Source organism: Bubalus bubalis, chromosome 11, assembly GCF_019923935.1.
Source record: "Bubalus bubalis isolate 160015118507 breed Murrah chromosome 11, NDDB_SH_1, whole genome shotgun sequence".
NCBI classification, from domain to species: Eukaryota; Metazoa; Chordata; class Mammalia; order Artiodactyla; family Bovidae; genus Bubalus; species Bubalus bubalis.
Window position 1 is genome coordinate 70822176 of NC_059167.1, and position 16136 is coordinate 70838311.

At 39.8% G+C, this 16136-nt stretch overlaps 1 protein-coding gene across 6 annotated transcripts in view; it reads right to left on the reverse strand.

Annotated features, from left to right (window-relative positions):
• CDIN1 (CDAN1 interacting nuclease 1) overlaps window positions 1-16136 on the reverse strand; it is a 278150-nt gene that overhangs the window by 35527 nt on the left and 226487 nt on the right. For 2 of the 6 annotated variants that reach the window (XM_025295958.3, XM_025295955.3), the window contains exon 11: window positions 12763-15022. The exons of 1 other annotated variant lie outside the window; for it this stretch is intronic. In XM_025295958.3, the coding sequence (XP_025151743.1) occupies window positions 14893-15022 (130 nt within the window). In that variant the 3' untranslated portion in view covers window positions 12763-14892. Of the gene's footprint in view, window positions 1-10785; window positions 12655-12762; window positions 15023-16136 lie in introns of those variants that run through there. 3 more of the 6 variants (XM_006058054.4, XM_006058053.4, XM_006058056.3) reach the window with 3 other exon arrangements.

Below are 16136 nucleotides of genomic sequence, written 5' to 3' on the forward strand. Positions count from 1 at the left end.
CTTTCTACCGTAAGGGTGGTGTCATCTGTATATCTGAGGTTATTGATATTTCTCCCGGCAATCTTGATTCCCGCTTGTGCTTCTTCCAGACCAGCATTTCTCATGATGTACTCTGCATATAAGTGAAATAAGCAGGGTGACAATATACAGCCTTGACACACTCATTTTCCTATTTGGAACCAGTCTGTTGCTCCATGTCCAGTTCTAACTGTTGCTTCCTGACCTGCATATAGGTTTCTCAAGAGGCAGGTCAGGTGGTCTGGTATTCCCATCTCTTTCAGAATTTTCCACAGTTTGTTGTGATCCACACAGTCAAAGGCTTTGGCATAGTCAATAAAGCAGAAATAGATGTTTTTCTGGAATTCTCTTGCTTTTTCAATGATCCAGCGGATGTTGGCAATTTGATCTCTGGTTCCTCTGCCTTTTCTAAAGCCAGCTTGTACATCTGGAAATTCATGGTTCACATAACTGTTGAAGCCTGGCTTGGAGAATTTTGAGCATCACTTTACTAGCATGTGCGATGAGTGCAATTGTGCGGTAGTTTGAACGTTCTTTGGCATTGCCTTTCTTTGGGATTGGAATGAAAACTGCCTTTTCCAGTCCTGTGGCCACTGCTGAGTTTTCCAAATTTGCTGGCATATTGAGTGCAGCACTTTCACAGCATCATCTTTCAGGATTTGAAATAGTTCCACTGAATTCCATCACCTCCACGAACTTTGTTCGTAGTGATGCTTTCTAAGGCCCACTTGACTTCACATTCCAGGATGTCTGGCTCTAGGTGAGTGATCACACCATTGTGATTATCTGGGTTGTGAAGATCTTTTTTGTACAGTTCTGTGTATTCTTGCCACCTCTTCTTAATATCTTCTGCTTCTGTTAGGTCCATACCATCTGTCCTTTATTGAGCCCATCTTTGCATGAAATATTCCCTTGGTATCTCTAATTTTCTTAAAGACATCTCTAGTCTTTTCCATTCTGTCGTTTTCCTCTATTTCTTTGCATTGATTGCTGAGGAAGGCTTTCTTATCTCTTCTTGCTATTTTTTGGAACTCTGCATTCAGATGCTGGTATCTTTCCTTTTCTCCTTTGCTTTTCACTTCTCTTCTTTCCACAGCTATTTGTAAGGCCTCCTCAGACAGCCATTTTGCTTTTTTGCATTTCTTTTCCATGGGGATGGTCTTGATCCCTATCTCCTGTACAATGTCATGAACCTCCATCCATAGTTCATCAGGCATTCTATCAGATCTAGTCCCTTAGATCTATTTCTCACTTCCACTGTATAATCATAAGGGATTTGGTTTAGGTCATACCTGAATGGTATAGTGGTTTTCCCTACTTTCTTCAATTTAAGTCTGAATTTGGCAATAAGGAGTTCATGATCTGAGCCACAGTCAGCTCCTAGTCTGGTTTTTGCTGACTGTATAGAGCGTCTCCATCTTTGGCTGGAAAGAATATAATCAATCTGATTTTGGTGTTGTACATCTGGTGATGTCCATGTGTAGAGTCTTCTCTTGAGTTGTTGGAAGAGGGTGTTTGTTATGACCAGTGCATTTTCTTGGCAAAACTCTATTAGTCTTTGCCCTGCTTCATTCTGTATTCCAAGGCCAAATTTGCCTATTACTCCAGGTGTTTCTTGATTTCCTACTTTTGCATTCTAGTCCCCTATAATGAAAAGGACTTCTTTTTTGGGCGTTTGTTCTAAAAGGTCTTGTAGGTCTTCATAGAACCATTCAACTTCAGCTTCTTCAGTGTTACTGGTTGGGGCATAGACTTGGATTACTGTGATATTGAATGGTTTGCCTTGGAAACTAACAGAGATTATTCTGTCATTTTTGAGATTGCATCCAAGTACTGCACTTCAGACTCTTTTGTTGACCATGATGGCTACTCCATTTCTTCTAAGGGATTCCTGCCCGCCGTAGTAGATATAATGGTCATCTGAGTTAAATTCACCCATTCCAGTCCATTTTAGTTTGCTGAGTCCTAGAATGTCGACGTTCACTCTTGCCATCTCCTGTTTGACCACTTCCAATTTGCCTTGATTCATGGACCTGACATTCCAGGTTCCTATGCAATATTTACATCATCGGACCTTGCTTCTATCACCGGTCACATCCACAACTGGGTATTGTTTTTGCTTTGGCTCCATCCCTTCATTCTTTCTGGAGTTATTTCTCCACTGATCTCCAGCAGCATATTGGGCGTCTACCGACCTGGGGAGTTCCTCTTTCAGTAGCCTATCATTTTGCCTTTTCATATTGTTCATGGTGTTCTCAAGGCAAGAATACTGAAGTGGTTTGCCATTCCCTTCTCCAGTGGACCACATTCTGTCAGACCTCTCCACCATGACCCGCCCATCTTGGGTGGCCCCACACAGCATGGCTTAGTTTCATTGAGTTAGACAAGGCTGTGGTCCGTGTGATCAGATTGGCTAGTTTTCTGTGTTTATGGTTTCAGTGTGTCTGCCCTCTGATGCCCTCTCGTAACACCGACCATCTTACTTGGGTTTCTCTTACCTTGGACGTGGGATATCTCTTCATGGCTACTCCAGCAAAGCACAGCTGCTGCTCCTTACCTTGGACAAGGGGTATCTCCTCACTGCCGCCCCTCCTGACCTTGAACGTGGAGTAGCTCCTCTCAGCCCTCCTGCGCCCGCACAGCCCCTATCAGATCTAGTCCCTTAAATCTATTTCTCACTTCCACTGTATAATTGTAAGGGATTTGATTTAGGTCATACCTGAATGGTCTAGTGGTTTTCCCCACTTTCTTCAATTTAAGAGCATGGCCCTGCCCATCAGAACAAGACCCAGTTACTCTTATCCTTCTCCATCAGAGGGCAGACAGACTGAAAACCACGATCACAGAAAACTAACCAATCTGATCATATGGACCACAGCCTTGTCTAACTCAATGAAACTATGAGCCACACTGTGTAGGGCCATGCAAGATGGACAGGTCATGGTGGAGAGTTCTGACAAAATGTGTTCCACTGGAGAAGGGAAATTGAATATTGAAATAGCTCAACTAAAATAATAAATTGAATCAGGAAAAGGCTTAACCCATACACTGTCAAAACATTTCCAACATTTGAAGAACAAACTGATTTGAAATTATCTATTTTAAAATCTTTACATTTATTTGCCTTTGTTGTTTATTGAGGTATAATTTACACAGTCCACTCTTTTTTGGTGCAGAGGCCTATGAATTTTGAAAAATGTATATAGTGTGCAACCATCAGGAGTATTTGTTACGTTCTAAAAGTTCCCTCATGCCCCTTTGTAGTTAATTTCCCCCCGTCTAATCCCTGGCAATCATTGCTTTGATTCCTGTCCCTACAGATTTGACTTTTCCAGAATATTCTAAAAATGGAATATACTGTATATAGTCTTTTAAGTCTGGCTTCCTTCACTTGGCACTACTCTTTTGAAAATTCTTTATGTATGGTGAGTACCTGTTGTTGGTGCCTTTATATTGCTGATTAGTATCCCATTGCATGGGGGACTGTGTACGGTCCACTATGCAATGGGATACTAATCAGCAAGAAAAAGGAACATTTGGTTTGTTGCTAGCTTTTCACAATGATAAATAACATTACTATAACTGTTTGTGGAGAGGTTTTTATGAAAACCCTTCATTTCTCTTGAGTAAGCTGCTGGGTTATTTGCTATTTATTTAATGTTTTAAGAAACTGCCAAATTATTTAATCAATTGGCTATACCGTTTTGCATCAGAGAGTTTCAGTTGCTCCACATCTTCCCTTAGCATTTGGTAATGTGAATGTTTTATTTGCGCTATTGTTGAAGTTGTATAGTGGTATCTTATTGTGCTGTCATTTGTATTTTACTAGTGATTAATTACGTGGAATATCTCTTCATGTGTTCACATGGCATATTTCTTCACTGGTTAAATGACTGTTCAAATCTTTTCCCAATTGTTTTTTGAGTTGATTTTTATTATTATTTAGTTTTCAGCTTTAGAAATATTCTAAATACAAGTTTTTACTATATGTTGTTGCTGTCGTTCAGTCTCTAAGTCCTGTTTGACTTTGCAACCCCATGGACTGTAGCACACCAGGCTTCCCTGTCCTTCACTATCTCCTAGAGTTTGCTCAGATTCATATCCATTGAGTCAGTGATGCTATCTAACCATCTCACCCTCTGATGCCCTCTTCTCCTTTTGCCTTCCATCGTTCCCAGCATCAGAGTCTTTTTCCAATGAGTCAGCTCTTTGCATCATGTGGCCGAAGTATTGGAGCTTTAGCTTCAGCACCAGTCCTTCCAATGATCTGACTTCAATGAGTTGCAAACCTAGATCAATTTTAGGTGATAATCAGATCAAGCTATGTCAGGACAGTTCGTATCAGTCCTCATGTTTTCAACAAGATGTGCTGCCAGATTGAGGGCAATGCAAATTCATCTGAAATTTTCAAATTCAGTTAATTAAGGTGTCTAGATTATCTTTAGACCACACAACCTGTGTTTGCTAAAATGAGCCCATTGCTCAGATGTGTCTGACATTTTGTGACCCCATGGACTGCAGCCCGCCAGGCTCCTTTCTTTATGGGATTCTCCAGGCAAGAATACTGGAGGGGTTATCATTTCCTACTCCAGGGGATCTTCCCAACCCAGGGATTGAACCCGGGTCTCCTGCACTGCAGGTAGATTCTAAGTAAACAAAAAACTTCTACAAGAAACACAGCTCAACTGGTTAACTCTTCTGTTTACGGACACAGGAGCACTTCTTCGCCTAGCAGGGATGTTGTGAAGCACAGTTAATTATTTGCAAAATGATCCCAAGCTCCCAGATAAAAGGAAACATACTTCCCATGCCCAGTGTTACTGTTAGTGTCCTCTGCCGCCAGGGAGAATCTGATGCAGAACCTGCCTCAAGCATCTAAGAAGACTGGCATGTGACCACAGAGGGAAGCCTCCGTGCTTGTTCATGTGTTGGAAAACTGTTCAGCTTGCCTGTGATATAATGAGGTCAAAGTTTAAGGGTGGGTGCACTGGCCAAAGTCAGGTCTTTTACAAAACTGTGCCCAATAGTGTCAGGAGCATCAACCAGAGAAAGAATCCAGGAGCATCAATCAGAGAAAGAATCCAGGAACAAACTAGTATTCATTTCCCCAAATTCCTTTTGCTTTGCTGTTTTCAGTTTTTCAAAGATCACATTCAAATAGCATTTTATGCTTTCACTGAATTAACAATAGCCCGGAGAAGGTATTTCAATCCCAAAAGAAACCTTTTCTATTATGACAAACCTTCGGGGGCTCATCTGGAGCACTGCTGATAGGGGCCTTCAATCAGACCTGGAAGCCCGAGCTAGTTCCTGTGCTGTGTTGTCTCCAAAGTTGTATTTATGGCCAAGGCTATGGTCACTATCAAAAGAAACATGGGCTCAGAGTTCCTCTAGAGAAGAGGAATGTTAAGTGAGACATGTGTCTGCGAAAACAATCAACTAAACATATCCCCACTGCCTCTCCCTTAACTTTAGGAAAAATGGCTTTTTTAAAATGAGTTTTAGAAAAGCAATAATAAACCAAGCTATTTACCTTATACTGATGTTGATGTTAACAGAAAATGCACAGTTTTTTAATGGTGCATTTAGTTTATTAGATGGATCCTTCTATGGTAGTGATATTATTAATAACTATATAATGTACAATAAAACTATGAGATATGATGCTAGTTTTGTTAGAGCACTGATGTATGATGTATTACATAATAATCTTATTTAATCCTTACAATAGTCTTATGTGATAGGTATTATGTCAATTTTACAACAGAAGAAATTGAAGCCCTTTAGGCTCATTATTTAAGTGGGGGAGCAGGGATTCCAGCCTGTCACCAAATTGAGTGTAAGCCACCAGGTTCTACTGGGTACAGTTATAGAATATGATATACTAATCATTACTGGTGAGGATCAGAAAAATTCATGAATTACTATTGGTTTAAACATTATCCTTACAGGAACAGAAGATAGTAAACATAACATCTGTGGATTTTTTTAATGGAAGGAGAAATCAAATGAATATGTAAATCAGCCAGGGGGGAAAATAACCTACAACTGTTTCCAAAATCATTTTTAGTAGCAAATCCTTAAGCTACATGGCAACGTATAGAAACTGAATGCTGCGCTTTCACTGCCGGGACCAGCGTCTAACCACTGGTTGGGGAACTAAGATCCCCCAAGCTACACAGCCAAAAAAACCCAAGAAACTGCCACCGAATGAAAAGGATTTTAGGTTACTTAAATGCAAATAAAATAAGAGGTATTTCTGTCAAAGCAACAGCTGATTCCTACTATAGAGATCAGACAATCAGTAACAGCAAAAACAGTAAGGTTCAGAATGTTCATTCAAAAATATACAATGATCTTTTACTTTGTAAACAGTAAAAGTAACTTAGGTATTGGAAGCTCTTTCTGGAATAAATGATTAACGTCATGGTGCCAATGATGGTGGACAGGAGGTTAGGAAGGACGAATTCTAGTCCTGCCTCCAATTAGCTAGCTCTGTCACCTTGGATGAGTCATGCGACCTCTCCCGACTCCAGTTTTCTCACTTGTACAATGAGGTCTCTGGTCTCTTCCAATTCTAAAATTCTCTGAGTCTATGAGTCAAACTCATTTCTTCTTTGCTTAATGGCTCAATTTTCCTTTCCGCATACCTCTTAGGGAACCGATTGAAAATGCAATTCAATTCTCACATGGGCTTCTTGGCTCACTCCACGCCTCCAAGCTGCTGCTGCTGTTTTTAACCCCTTTGTCATTGGGAAACACTTTCAAGGATAGTGGGGAAGCAAGTAAGATGAAAATAATTTACCAAAAGACTGAGTTTTACATTGACATGCAATGCACTTATGTCCACTTTGCCATCTTTCTAGCTGTTCTGCTTTTCGATTACCCTCTGTTAGGCTGAATTGCTTTTCTTTTTTTTTTTTCATTTACCACAAAATGCTTTTTAAAAAATTGTAACTTGGAAAACCAAGATGGATTCTTCTATTCAAATTAGCAAGCAACAAAATATTTTTAGCTTTTTACCTACTAATTTTCTGTGTGCAATGATTGTCATTAGTTTAGCTGACAGAATTAATGAGCTGATTCAATTAAAAGGTTTTAGGAACATTATTTATGGCTTAATGGTAAGTATATTAACAAAAACTGCATTACCATGTAAAGCATACCCATCTCTTTCACCTTTGAAAATATTTCAACACTTCTCTCTGGAAGCATATTTTAAAACAAATATAACAAATATATAATGACTACTTTCTAAAAATGCACTGCACTAAGTAGGAAATTGAAATCCAGAAGGTATTAGGACCATGAAAGAGAAGGAAGGCCTGTTCTGCAGCTGACCTTGAAACCCCAGCTTGCATTTACTGGGAAAACAAACAGTAAAAATAAAAATCTACGGAGTATGTGAGACCATCTAATAGAAGACAATCCTCAAATCGCAAGATCCTTATGGACAGCCCAAACTGTAGAGACCCAATGTTTCTCTTCAATAACGTCATGTAACTTGTAAGTGTTTACTTTACTGAGAGAAATAATTATCTGTGGCCTTCTAAAGTGTTTACCTTGAGTTTTTAAATCATATTCCTATTGAAATATTTTGCTTATATGAATTGATAAACAGATCTCAGCCATGGACAGATGTTACTAATACTTCACTTGATGTTATAGAACCAATGAAAATGTTACTGTTTATTATTCAGGCCCATGAACAAGATTATGAGTTCTGTTCCAAATGCTTAGAATTTATTTATATTTGCACTAAACATGAACAGCCTAGGGCAGGAATAGAAAATATGTGGCATCTATGTGATTACTACCCACTCCAAAGACTTGTGCCCAGAATGATCACAGCCTTATTTCCCATTAAGCTGGACTCAGCCTCAGAACCCTTCTCAACAGTAGTGAATGCAGCTACCACAGCATATAGAAAATTATTTGCTGCCCAAAGTCTAGAAGTAAAATATCTTACTAAAAGCCCCACAGGTTTGCCTCTTTCCTTTTTATACTATAATTGTCTTTTCTGAAATTTTCAAATCTTTTGCTTTCATTTTGCCAAGTAATGATTTGTGCACCGTGGCTGAGCCACCTGGGAAGCCCAAGTAATGATTTATTTTCCCCCAAATGAGCATTTACTGCATATTTCTGAATTCCCCACAACACCTGAGACAGTTTTAAACATACACTTGCCATTGTTGCTGTTTAGTCACTAAGTCGTGTCTGACTCTTGCGACCCCATGGACTATAGCCTGCCAAACATACATCAGGGACTCAATAAATACTCATGTCTTCAAGACCCTAAATGCTAAAAATATAAGATGGAAACATCCCACAGAGCCAAAGAGGATCCAGTCTCAGCGACATCTGTCCTGAGTGTCAGTTCTCTCCGGAGACACTCATGGAAGGAATCACGTACCAAAATGGCCCCAGTGAATTAAGTCCTGGGAAACCGGCAGAGCACAAAAGAAATGTGAGAATTCCAGCTCCTTTTGTGTCATAAGTCTTCAAAATATGAGGAAATATGCCAAATGTCTCTGGCTTTCAGATGATAACATACTCTGAATTAATGACTAACAGGGAAACACCCCCTGAGCAGTTCATGGACAGTGTCTCTCCCAAGTCAGATCCTGTTGGCCAATGACCAGAGAACCCGTCTCTCCTGAGCCAGCAGACACTTCTATGGCCAGGAAGCACTTTGTCACCAGCTCAGCAGTATAAAAGCGAGCAATGGAAAGCACCATTTTTTGCAGTTAATCTAATAATTTCACCAAATATCCCCAAATCTGTGTACAAAACATAGTTGCCTTGACTTGATTTTAGGGGAAACTTCCTTAAATAGAAATGTAAAGATAAAGCTAAGCCTTAATAAGCCTTAAAAAAAAAAATTTTAAATGTTTGAGTTAATTTAGCAATATATTGGATAAACAATAATGTACAAAGGCTAATTTTAAGGCAAACACAATGAAAGCACAGGAATTCCTCTTACAACTAAGTGCATATGTGGCTGCTAAGTTGCTTTAGTCATGTCCAGTTCTTTGCGACCCTATGGATTGTAGCCCACCAGGCTCCTCTGTCCATGGATTCTCCAGGCAAGGATACTGGAGTGGGTAGCCATTCCTTCTCGAGGGGATCTTCCCAACTCAGGGATCAAACTGTGTCTCCTGCATTGGCAGAGGATTCTTTACCCTCTGTGCCACCAGGGAAGCCTTTACAACTAAGTATGCATCCTCAAATACTCTGGTGGATGAAACTGCCATATTTCAGATTTTGAGGGTTTCTGAAGTAATTAATTCTCACCAAAGTAATTAATTAATGTCAAAATATATGATGTGTTTCTCTGATTCCAATAAATACACCTAGTTTTCAGCTGAAAAAAATGAGAAAGTTAAAATAAAAAGCCTCCAATTATTCCTTTAATGCAAGTGAGTAAGAGCACATTTAAGCTCAACAGTCATTCATTTGTGCATTCAACATTTATTGAACACCTGCTCTGTGCCAGGAGCTCTGTTAGCTATTGGGTCATAGAGTGGTGAACAAGATAAACAGAGTTCCTACTCTATGGAACTTACAGTCGAGTCAGAAAAGCTCGCCACTGAACAACTACAGAGAGAAGTACATCAACAATCGAGATAAACGTGGCACAATCAAATAAAAGGTGCTTACAACTTTTGGTTTGCTTACAAAACTATGGTTTCCTGCAGAGGTCACTGGGATTATATAAATTTTGATTTTTCCCTATAAAAGAAATTTCAGTTAAAATTAAAAAACAGTCCACTTTACATACACTCAATTGTAATTTCTGACTGTATCTGTGTTGAATATAAAAAGGACGCTTTTTTTTTTTTTAAAGAAAAAAGTGCTAGCTATTCTAGAAATACCTTTAACTGAGGCTGTTTTCAGGGGAATTCATGACTGCTTTAGGTTAATGGTCGGTGGCTTCATGTTCAGGCCTCAATTAAACTCTGAACTTCCATTGTTCTTACTTAATTGACTTGGTTATATTTCATGTCAGCATTTCAAAATGACCTTCCTTTTAAAAAATAAAAATTACCTGACAGGGAAGCATTGTGGCAGCCATCCCACACTGTCTTTATGTATGCTTGGGCCTAGAATTTACTCAATTTATCTACCACTAGGGTACTTCTCATCATCCTTGCTTATGACATGAGACAGCTCCAAGTAAATGCAAGTGGTGAGGGAAAAGAGATGAAACACGAAATCTATCTGCTACCATGACTATTATTAAGATGCCAACTAAATCCACTGATATCCACTTTAATTCTAATCAGGGAGTTAGTCTTAAACACCTTGCATATCATGATTAAATGCTGTCAAGTTATGCTTCTTTGAAAGCAGGATTATGTGCACCTTTTCCTTCCATTACAAGTGCCTCCAAAGGTTTAGTTGTGCCAGTTAACTAGATGGAAACGTAAATCCCCTTTACTTGTACACGAGACAACAATAAGAACAAGTTGGATTGCTCTAACTAATGAGTGGGATTTTATATAAAGTAGGTATGACGCCAAGATGGAACGCTGCTAGACTGACTGAAGCAAATTAAAGCATCAAATGAGTCTGTCCCCTCCCCCCGCATTGTGGAAAAGTTTTAAAAGTCTTTTTGAAGTACTTTGATCAAGCTTTGAAATCATTTTAGTGGATGACTATTGTATGAAAACCGTAATTTATAGTTCTTGACCTAAGCAGCTCTTTGTCTCACAGCAATGTTCAAAACAATAGCAGGAAAGTGAAAAACACAAGGGGAACGCAAGCTGTTCTGGTTATTATTTAATTCATAATTCCATCTTCCTTAATCTTTGCAATCCAGGCATGTTCTTAATAAAACATCTTCAGACCATTTTTACTATATATAGGAAGGTTAGTTTGGCATAATACAATTAGAGGGTCTGAACTGTGTCACTGGGACCTTTCCTTAACCTGAGGGTGACCTACCAGGCAGGTCCAGAGAGGATCTCGCTATAAATGGTGACAGTCCAGGCAAACTCCTATTGTTTGCCTTTTAATTTCCTCTCTAGTTAAGCCGGCTTTGTTCCTTGACCTTAACTGAGAAGGTGCCAACTGGGAGATTTTCACCTCCCATCCTATTCACAAAATAGTTATAGTTAGGAGGCAATTTGCTCCCAGCAGATCACACAGAAAATGGCAAGCTTCCTCCAAGATGAACGAGCTAGGCCGTGATTCTCTAATTGAATCACAGAGACATTTTACTATTTTAATTAGTAATTTTAATCAGCTAAACATCACCATTCAGCCTGAAAATATCAGTAAACCTCACATGTTCTTTGGACTCTTTTTGCCAAAATAGTTACGGATAGACTAAACCTCAGGCTCTCTTTGACCCTGTAAATATCTTAGTTACAGGTTTTAGGATCTTCAGGTGCCAAAGATGCCTGTGAACACTGGGTACACGGAGGAGCCTTACGTGTGCTTTTCCCCAGAGGGTTTAGGCCATTTGGTTTTCCCCAACCTGGACTCTGAAAATACATGGATTAGGATTCAGACGGGCTGTATTTCAGTCCTGGGATCATTTCCCAGAGAGAAAAAGAACCAAGATATAGTGTTGTTGATGTTCAGTAACTCAGTCATGTCTGACTTTTGTGACCCCATGAATCGCAGCACGCCAGGCTTCCCCGTCCTTCATAATCTCCCAGAGTTTGCTCAAACTAACGCCCATTGAGTCAGTGATGCCATCCAACCTCTCATGCTCTGTCGTCCCCTTCTCTCCTGCCCTCAATCTTTCCAGCATCAGAGTCTTTTTCAATGAGCTGTAGTAAGTGCCGAATGTGTGTCCACGTGGGAAGAAACTGCAAAGGGTGGAGAAGGGGAGATGACAGGGAAGAGGAAGGGAATGGAGGCCAGCATGGATTTAATTCAACTGAAACTGCAGGTCTGTAAAGAGGGTGTGTGTGTTGGGTGGCACTGGTGAGAAAGAGCAGACATCTCAGGTATCTTTGTTCCAGAAAGGAAAGCAAACACTGGGTGTAGCTCCTCAGGGAGGGGCGAGTGAACTAACTGTTCACTTGGGCGCTGTGTGTTAATTAGTGAGGCCCAGCGGGGCCCATTTAGTGGATGACCTCATCCAGGGCGCTAAGGAGTCCCCTGGTGGCTTTAATGAGTGAGTGCACCCCTCAAAGACTTGACAACTTATCTTTTTCCAGAGTGGAATTAAGCCTTGCCAATAATGAGCACCTATACACCTATGCTTAAAGGAAAATGATGTCCCCTGGAGAGCCAGTTTTCTACTCTGCACCGGAGCCTCCCTTTTACATATGATTTAGGAGTGTTCAGAAGAGTTAACAGACACCTTGCCCAACGCAAATTAAAAAAAAAAGAAGTCTCATTGTTTTTTGTTTGTTTGGGGTAGAAATGGGGTGGGACCAAGTCTGTGAAGTATCAGCGCTGGATCAGCTTTGCTCTGAACTCATCCCTCTGAGAGCTTCGAACGAACAGTGTGTCCTGTTTGTTTGTGAGAGCAGACGCTTGGCAGGTCTACATATGCCAGAGAGAACATCATTGAGTTTTATGTTTGTACACACATTCCTGCTTTCTCACTTGGCTTAATTCATCAGCACGGTTTGCAGAGATCTCCATAAAGTAGGATTTGACTTTAACGTTAATGTTCTAATGATGAGAGAAGAAAAAAAAAAATGTCACCATATGTCTACTCTTTAGGGGTGATGTTTATACTGTCTAAATTAAAAAAAAAACACACAAGTAAACAAACAACACACATAGAAATATTAATAGCACAGGTAAGTATTTCTTACATAAAAGGACAAGGAGGATTTCGGCTCCTAGTCTAGGAACATCAGTCCCCCCAATACCACTCCTCCCATGTCTACTGAAAAGTAATACACGTTATAATCACATTAGTTTTTATGTTGTATAAAGCTGAGTTTTAAATAACTTTGTAACTTTATCATGATATGTACAGTCTACCGCTGGTTTCTTTCTCACTTTTCAGGGCCAGATTTAAAAATCTCATCCATACAGAAAAGGTGGTGCCTTTGCCAGAGAACACTGGTACCTTCTCCTAACATATTATGTCAGGGTGCCAGGCAGGAGCAAGCACCTCTTTCATTTTTTAAATTTATTTGTGCCCCTTCATCATAAATTTGTTTAATGTAAAATAAACAAATCCTTGATGAGGGTTTAACAAGGTTTTCAACATCTGTGCAGATCCATGCAACTTACTCCTAAAGAAGAAAAATCAGTTTAAAGCATGCCATGAAAACGGCTTTTAACAACAGTTTGGTCTAAGTGTGTGTGTGTGTGTGAGTGTGTGTGGTGTGTATCAAGACACCAGCAGTGGTTCCCAATCATTCTATTTTACTCACAAAACCTGTGTGGTGAATTTTACACTGAAGCACAAGGTTGCCTGATAATACCATACCATTTCACCTTCTCCCTCTTTCTTGTTTAACGCAACCTACCACAGAGCTAAAATCCATGCCTGAACCCGACATGTTTCTGTTCTTCAAAAGGAAAGGTAACAGGCAGACGTCTGCATACCCTCTTAGGTGCAAAATGAACAAAGTGCAGACAGTACAGTTAAGTCTTTTGAAAGAACCGAGCAATACAGATAACTTGAGGGTGTTTGTAAAAGTTACATTTTTACTAATATTTCCAAACTCACTCAACATTATAAAGAATATTATTTTTTGTCAACATGGGGGAAAATTTCATTAAATACATTTTTGGGTATGGATTAATTTTTTACCTTCCTAAAAGATAGGTTTATAATGAATTTATAATGATGTTTTCCTTCAGATTGAAATTTGGTTTGCAGTATAAAAAATGAATAAATGAAAGTGAACAAATACAAAACTTCTTTTATTTTGCTAACCTGAAAATTGCTTTAGGTTTATTTTTGGTACACTTAATTCATTCAAAGCTGAACTTCCCTAATGCCTAACTTATGTGAGTGTTATATAATTATGTGGTATAAATGGGAGATATAAAGCAGGGTAAAGAATGCACTTTTGAAAAATTTTACTCATAAAAATACCAACTACCATCCATACCTACAGACAACTAGTTGTGTTTTAAAATAAACTCTCTTCAAGGCTGGCCCCGAGCTTCAGTTATCTGCCCTCAGCCCCCAATCCAAAAGAGAAGCGTGGTTTCCAGACACAACGTAACTAATGCTTTTAAATGAGATAAGTGGAAAATGTTTGGTGTTCAAACAAGTAATATAAAAAGAAGAAATTCTCATCAAATATATTTTTTCCAGCTTGGCTTACTGCCATAGAAGTCAGGAAACCATAAAGACTGGACAAAACAATCACAGGCTCCCAGCAAGATCAGCCCCTGCAGGTGAGCGAGAAAATCCAGTTGTAGCCTTCATGACTTTGGCTTTGCTAGGACCGTGAGAGGTTACTCCACGACGGTAATGCAATCCTGGGTATCTGTAAGTGTACATGAAGAGAAATGGGGAGGGAGACAGAATGAATGCAGGCTTAGCCAAAAAATAAATAAGAGGGCGATTTGGTAACTGGGCGGAGAATTGAAAAATCACACCTTTCAGTCTCCACATTTTTTCTTTTGTTCAGTATATAAGGAGAAACCATCCGGAAGGAAGAAAGATTATGACTATCTATAAACTAACTGTTTGACAGAGACAGAAATGCTGATAATGAGTGGGTTGTGTCTGTAGTTCTTGGCTGTTCCCATGAGCAAGGGATGAAGGAAAACAGAAACTCTTGATATGTTTGTCTAAAGAGGTAGTGGTGTGACCACGGGCAGCGAGAGTTCAGCTGAAGTTCAGGGCAGATGTTGCCAGGAGTTTACGCTGCAGGAAAGTAAAATTGCTTCCGGATTCACCTTTTCCTCCCAGCTTCTCTTCCAGGCTCATCAGGGTCAAGCAACACTGTGGCACAAGGTGACGATGTCAGTGGGGAAGCAGGCATGGAGCAGGATGCCCCTCTCCCGGTTACAATCCAGCTCCTGGATAAACCCGTACCAGTAGATGACTAAGCCTGGCCCAAACCTGCAGAAACACGAGAAAATAACACACGCAGGTAGTACTGACATAATTCCAGAAAAAGGTAATCACTGATGCATGGATAAGATGACTTTACACAGTTTTTGTTTCCGTTGCTATGATTCTGACTGAAAGTAGTTGAACTTAGACCAAAAAGTTTATTTAATGCAAATGTTACCACCTTGGATGGATTTGTTACCTTTTTTTCAAGGAACCTGAACTATTTCACTATCCTGATTTCCTCTCAGTCAGGTGTTATGCTTGACTTAGCTGATGAAGGATAAAACAGAGTTGCAGTAGCATTGAGCTGGGGAGCACCAGGCTTGGGCTTTTAGCCTTTTAATATTCAGAGGTACAGCTGAGCATAGCTTCCCTGGCGGCTCGGATGGTAAAGAATATGCCTGCAATGCAAGAGACCGGAGTTTGATCCGGGGGTCAGGAAGATGCCCTGGAGAAGGGAATGGCAACCACTCCAGTATTCTTGCCTGGAGGCTTGCCTCCATGTACAGAGGCACCTGATGGGTTACAGTCCATGGGGTCCCAAAGAGTTGGACATGACTGAGTGATTAACACTTTCACATTCAGAGGCACCCTTTTAAAGGTTAAACTTACCTATTTTCAATTAAGTGAAAAAAAAAGTTTGAAAAGTAATTTTAAAAAACGAAATGGCTCAAAGTCGTCTTCTTACAATATACCAATAGGGCCAGAAGTTCCTTCTGCCCTATTCTTTCTAGTCTAAAAAAAACAAAACACACACACACATATGACAACTGGGATCCTAAGAAGAAATCTCCTGACCCTTCTCTCTCTGCACTACAATTTCTCTTAAGCTTGAACATGGCATGAAATTGGGCTGTAGGTTCTTATCACGAAAACAAGGAATAATGCCACGTAGAGTTGAGAAAAAGTCTTGAGAGATGCAGGCTTAAAACCTCAGTATTTCTAAATAATGCCTCCGAATTATCTCCAATTTAGTTAGCAGCACACTCAGGAAGTAGTCAGCAGGAAGTTGAGACCTCTAGGCTGGGTTCATAAAGATGTAATCATTATCAATCACCATGCACACAGAGATGTTTTGCACATCAGTTTCACGTTTTTCCTACCAAGAGTACTTAATTAA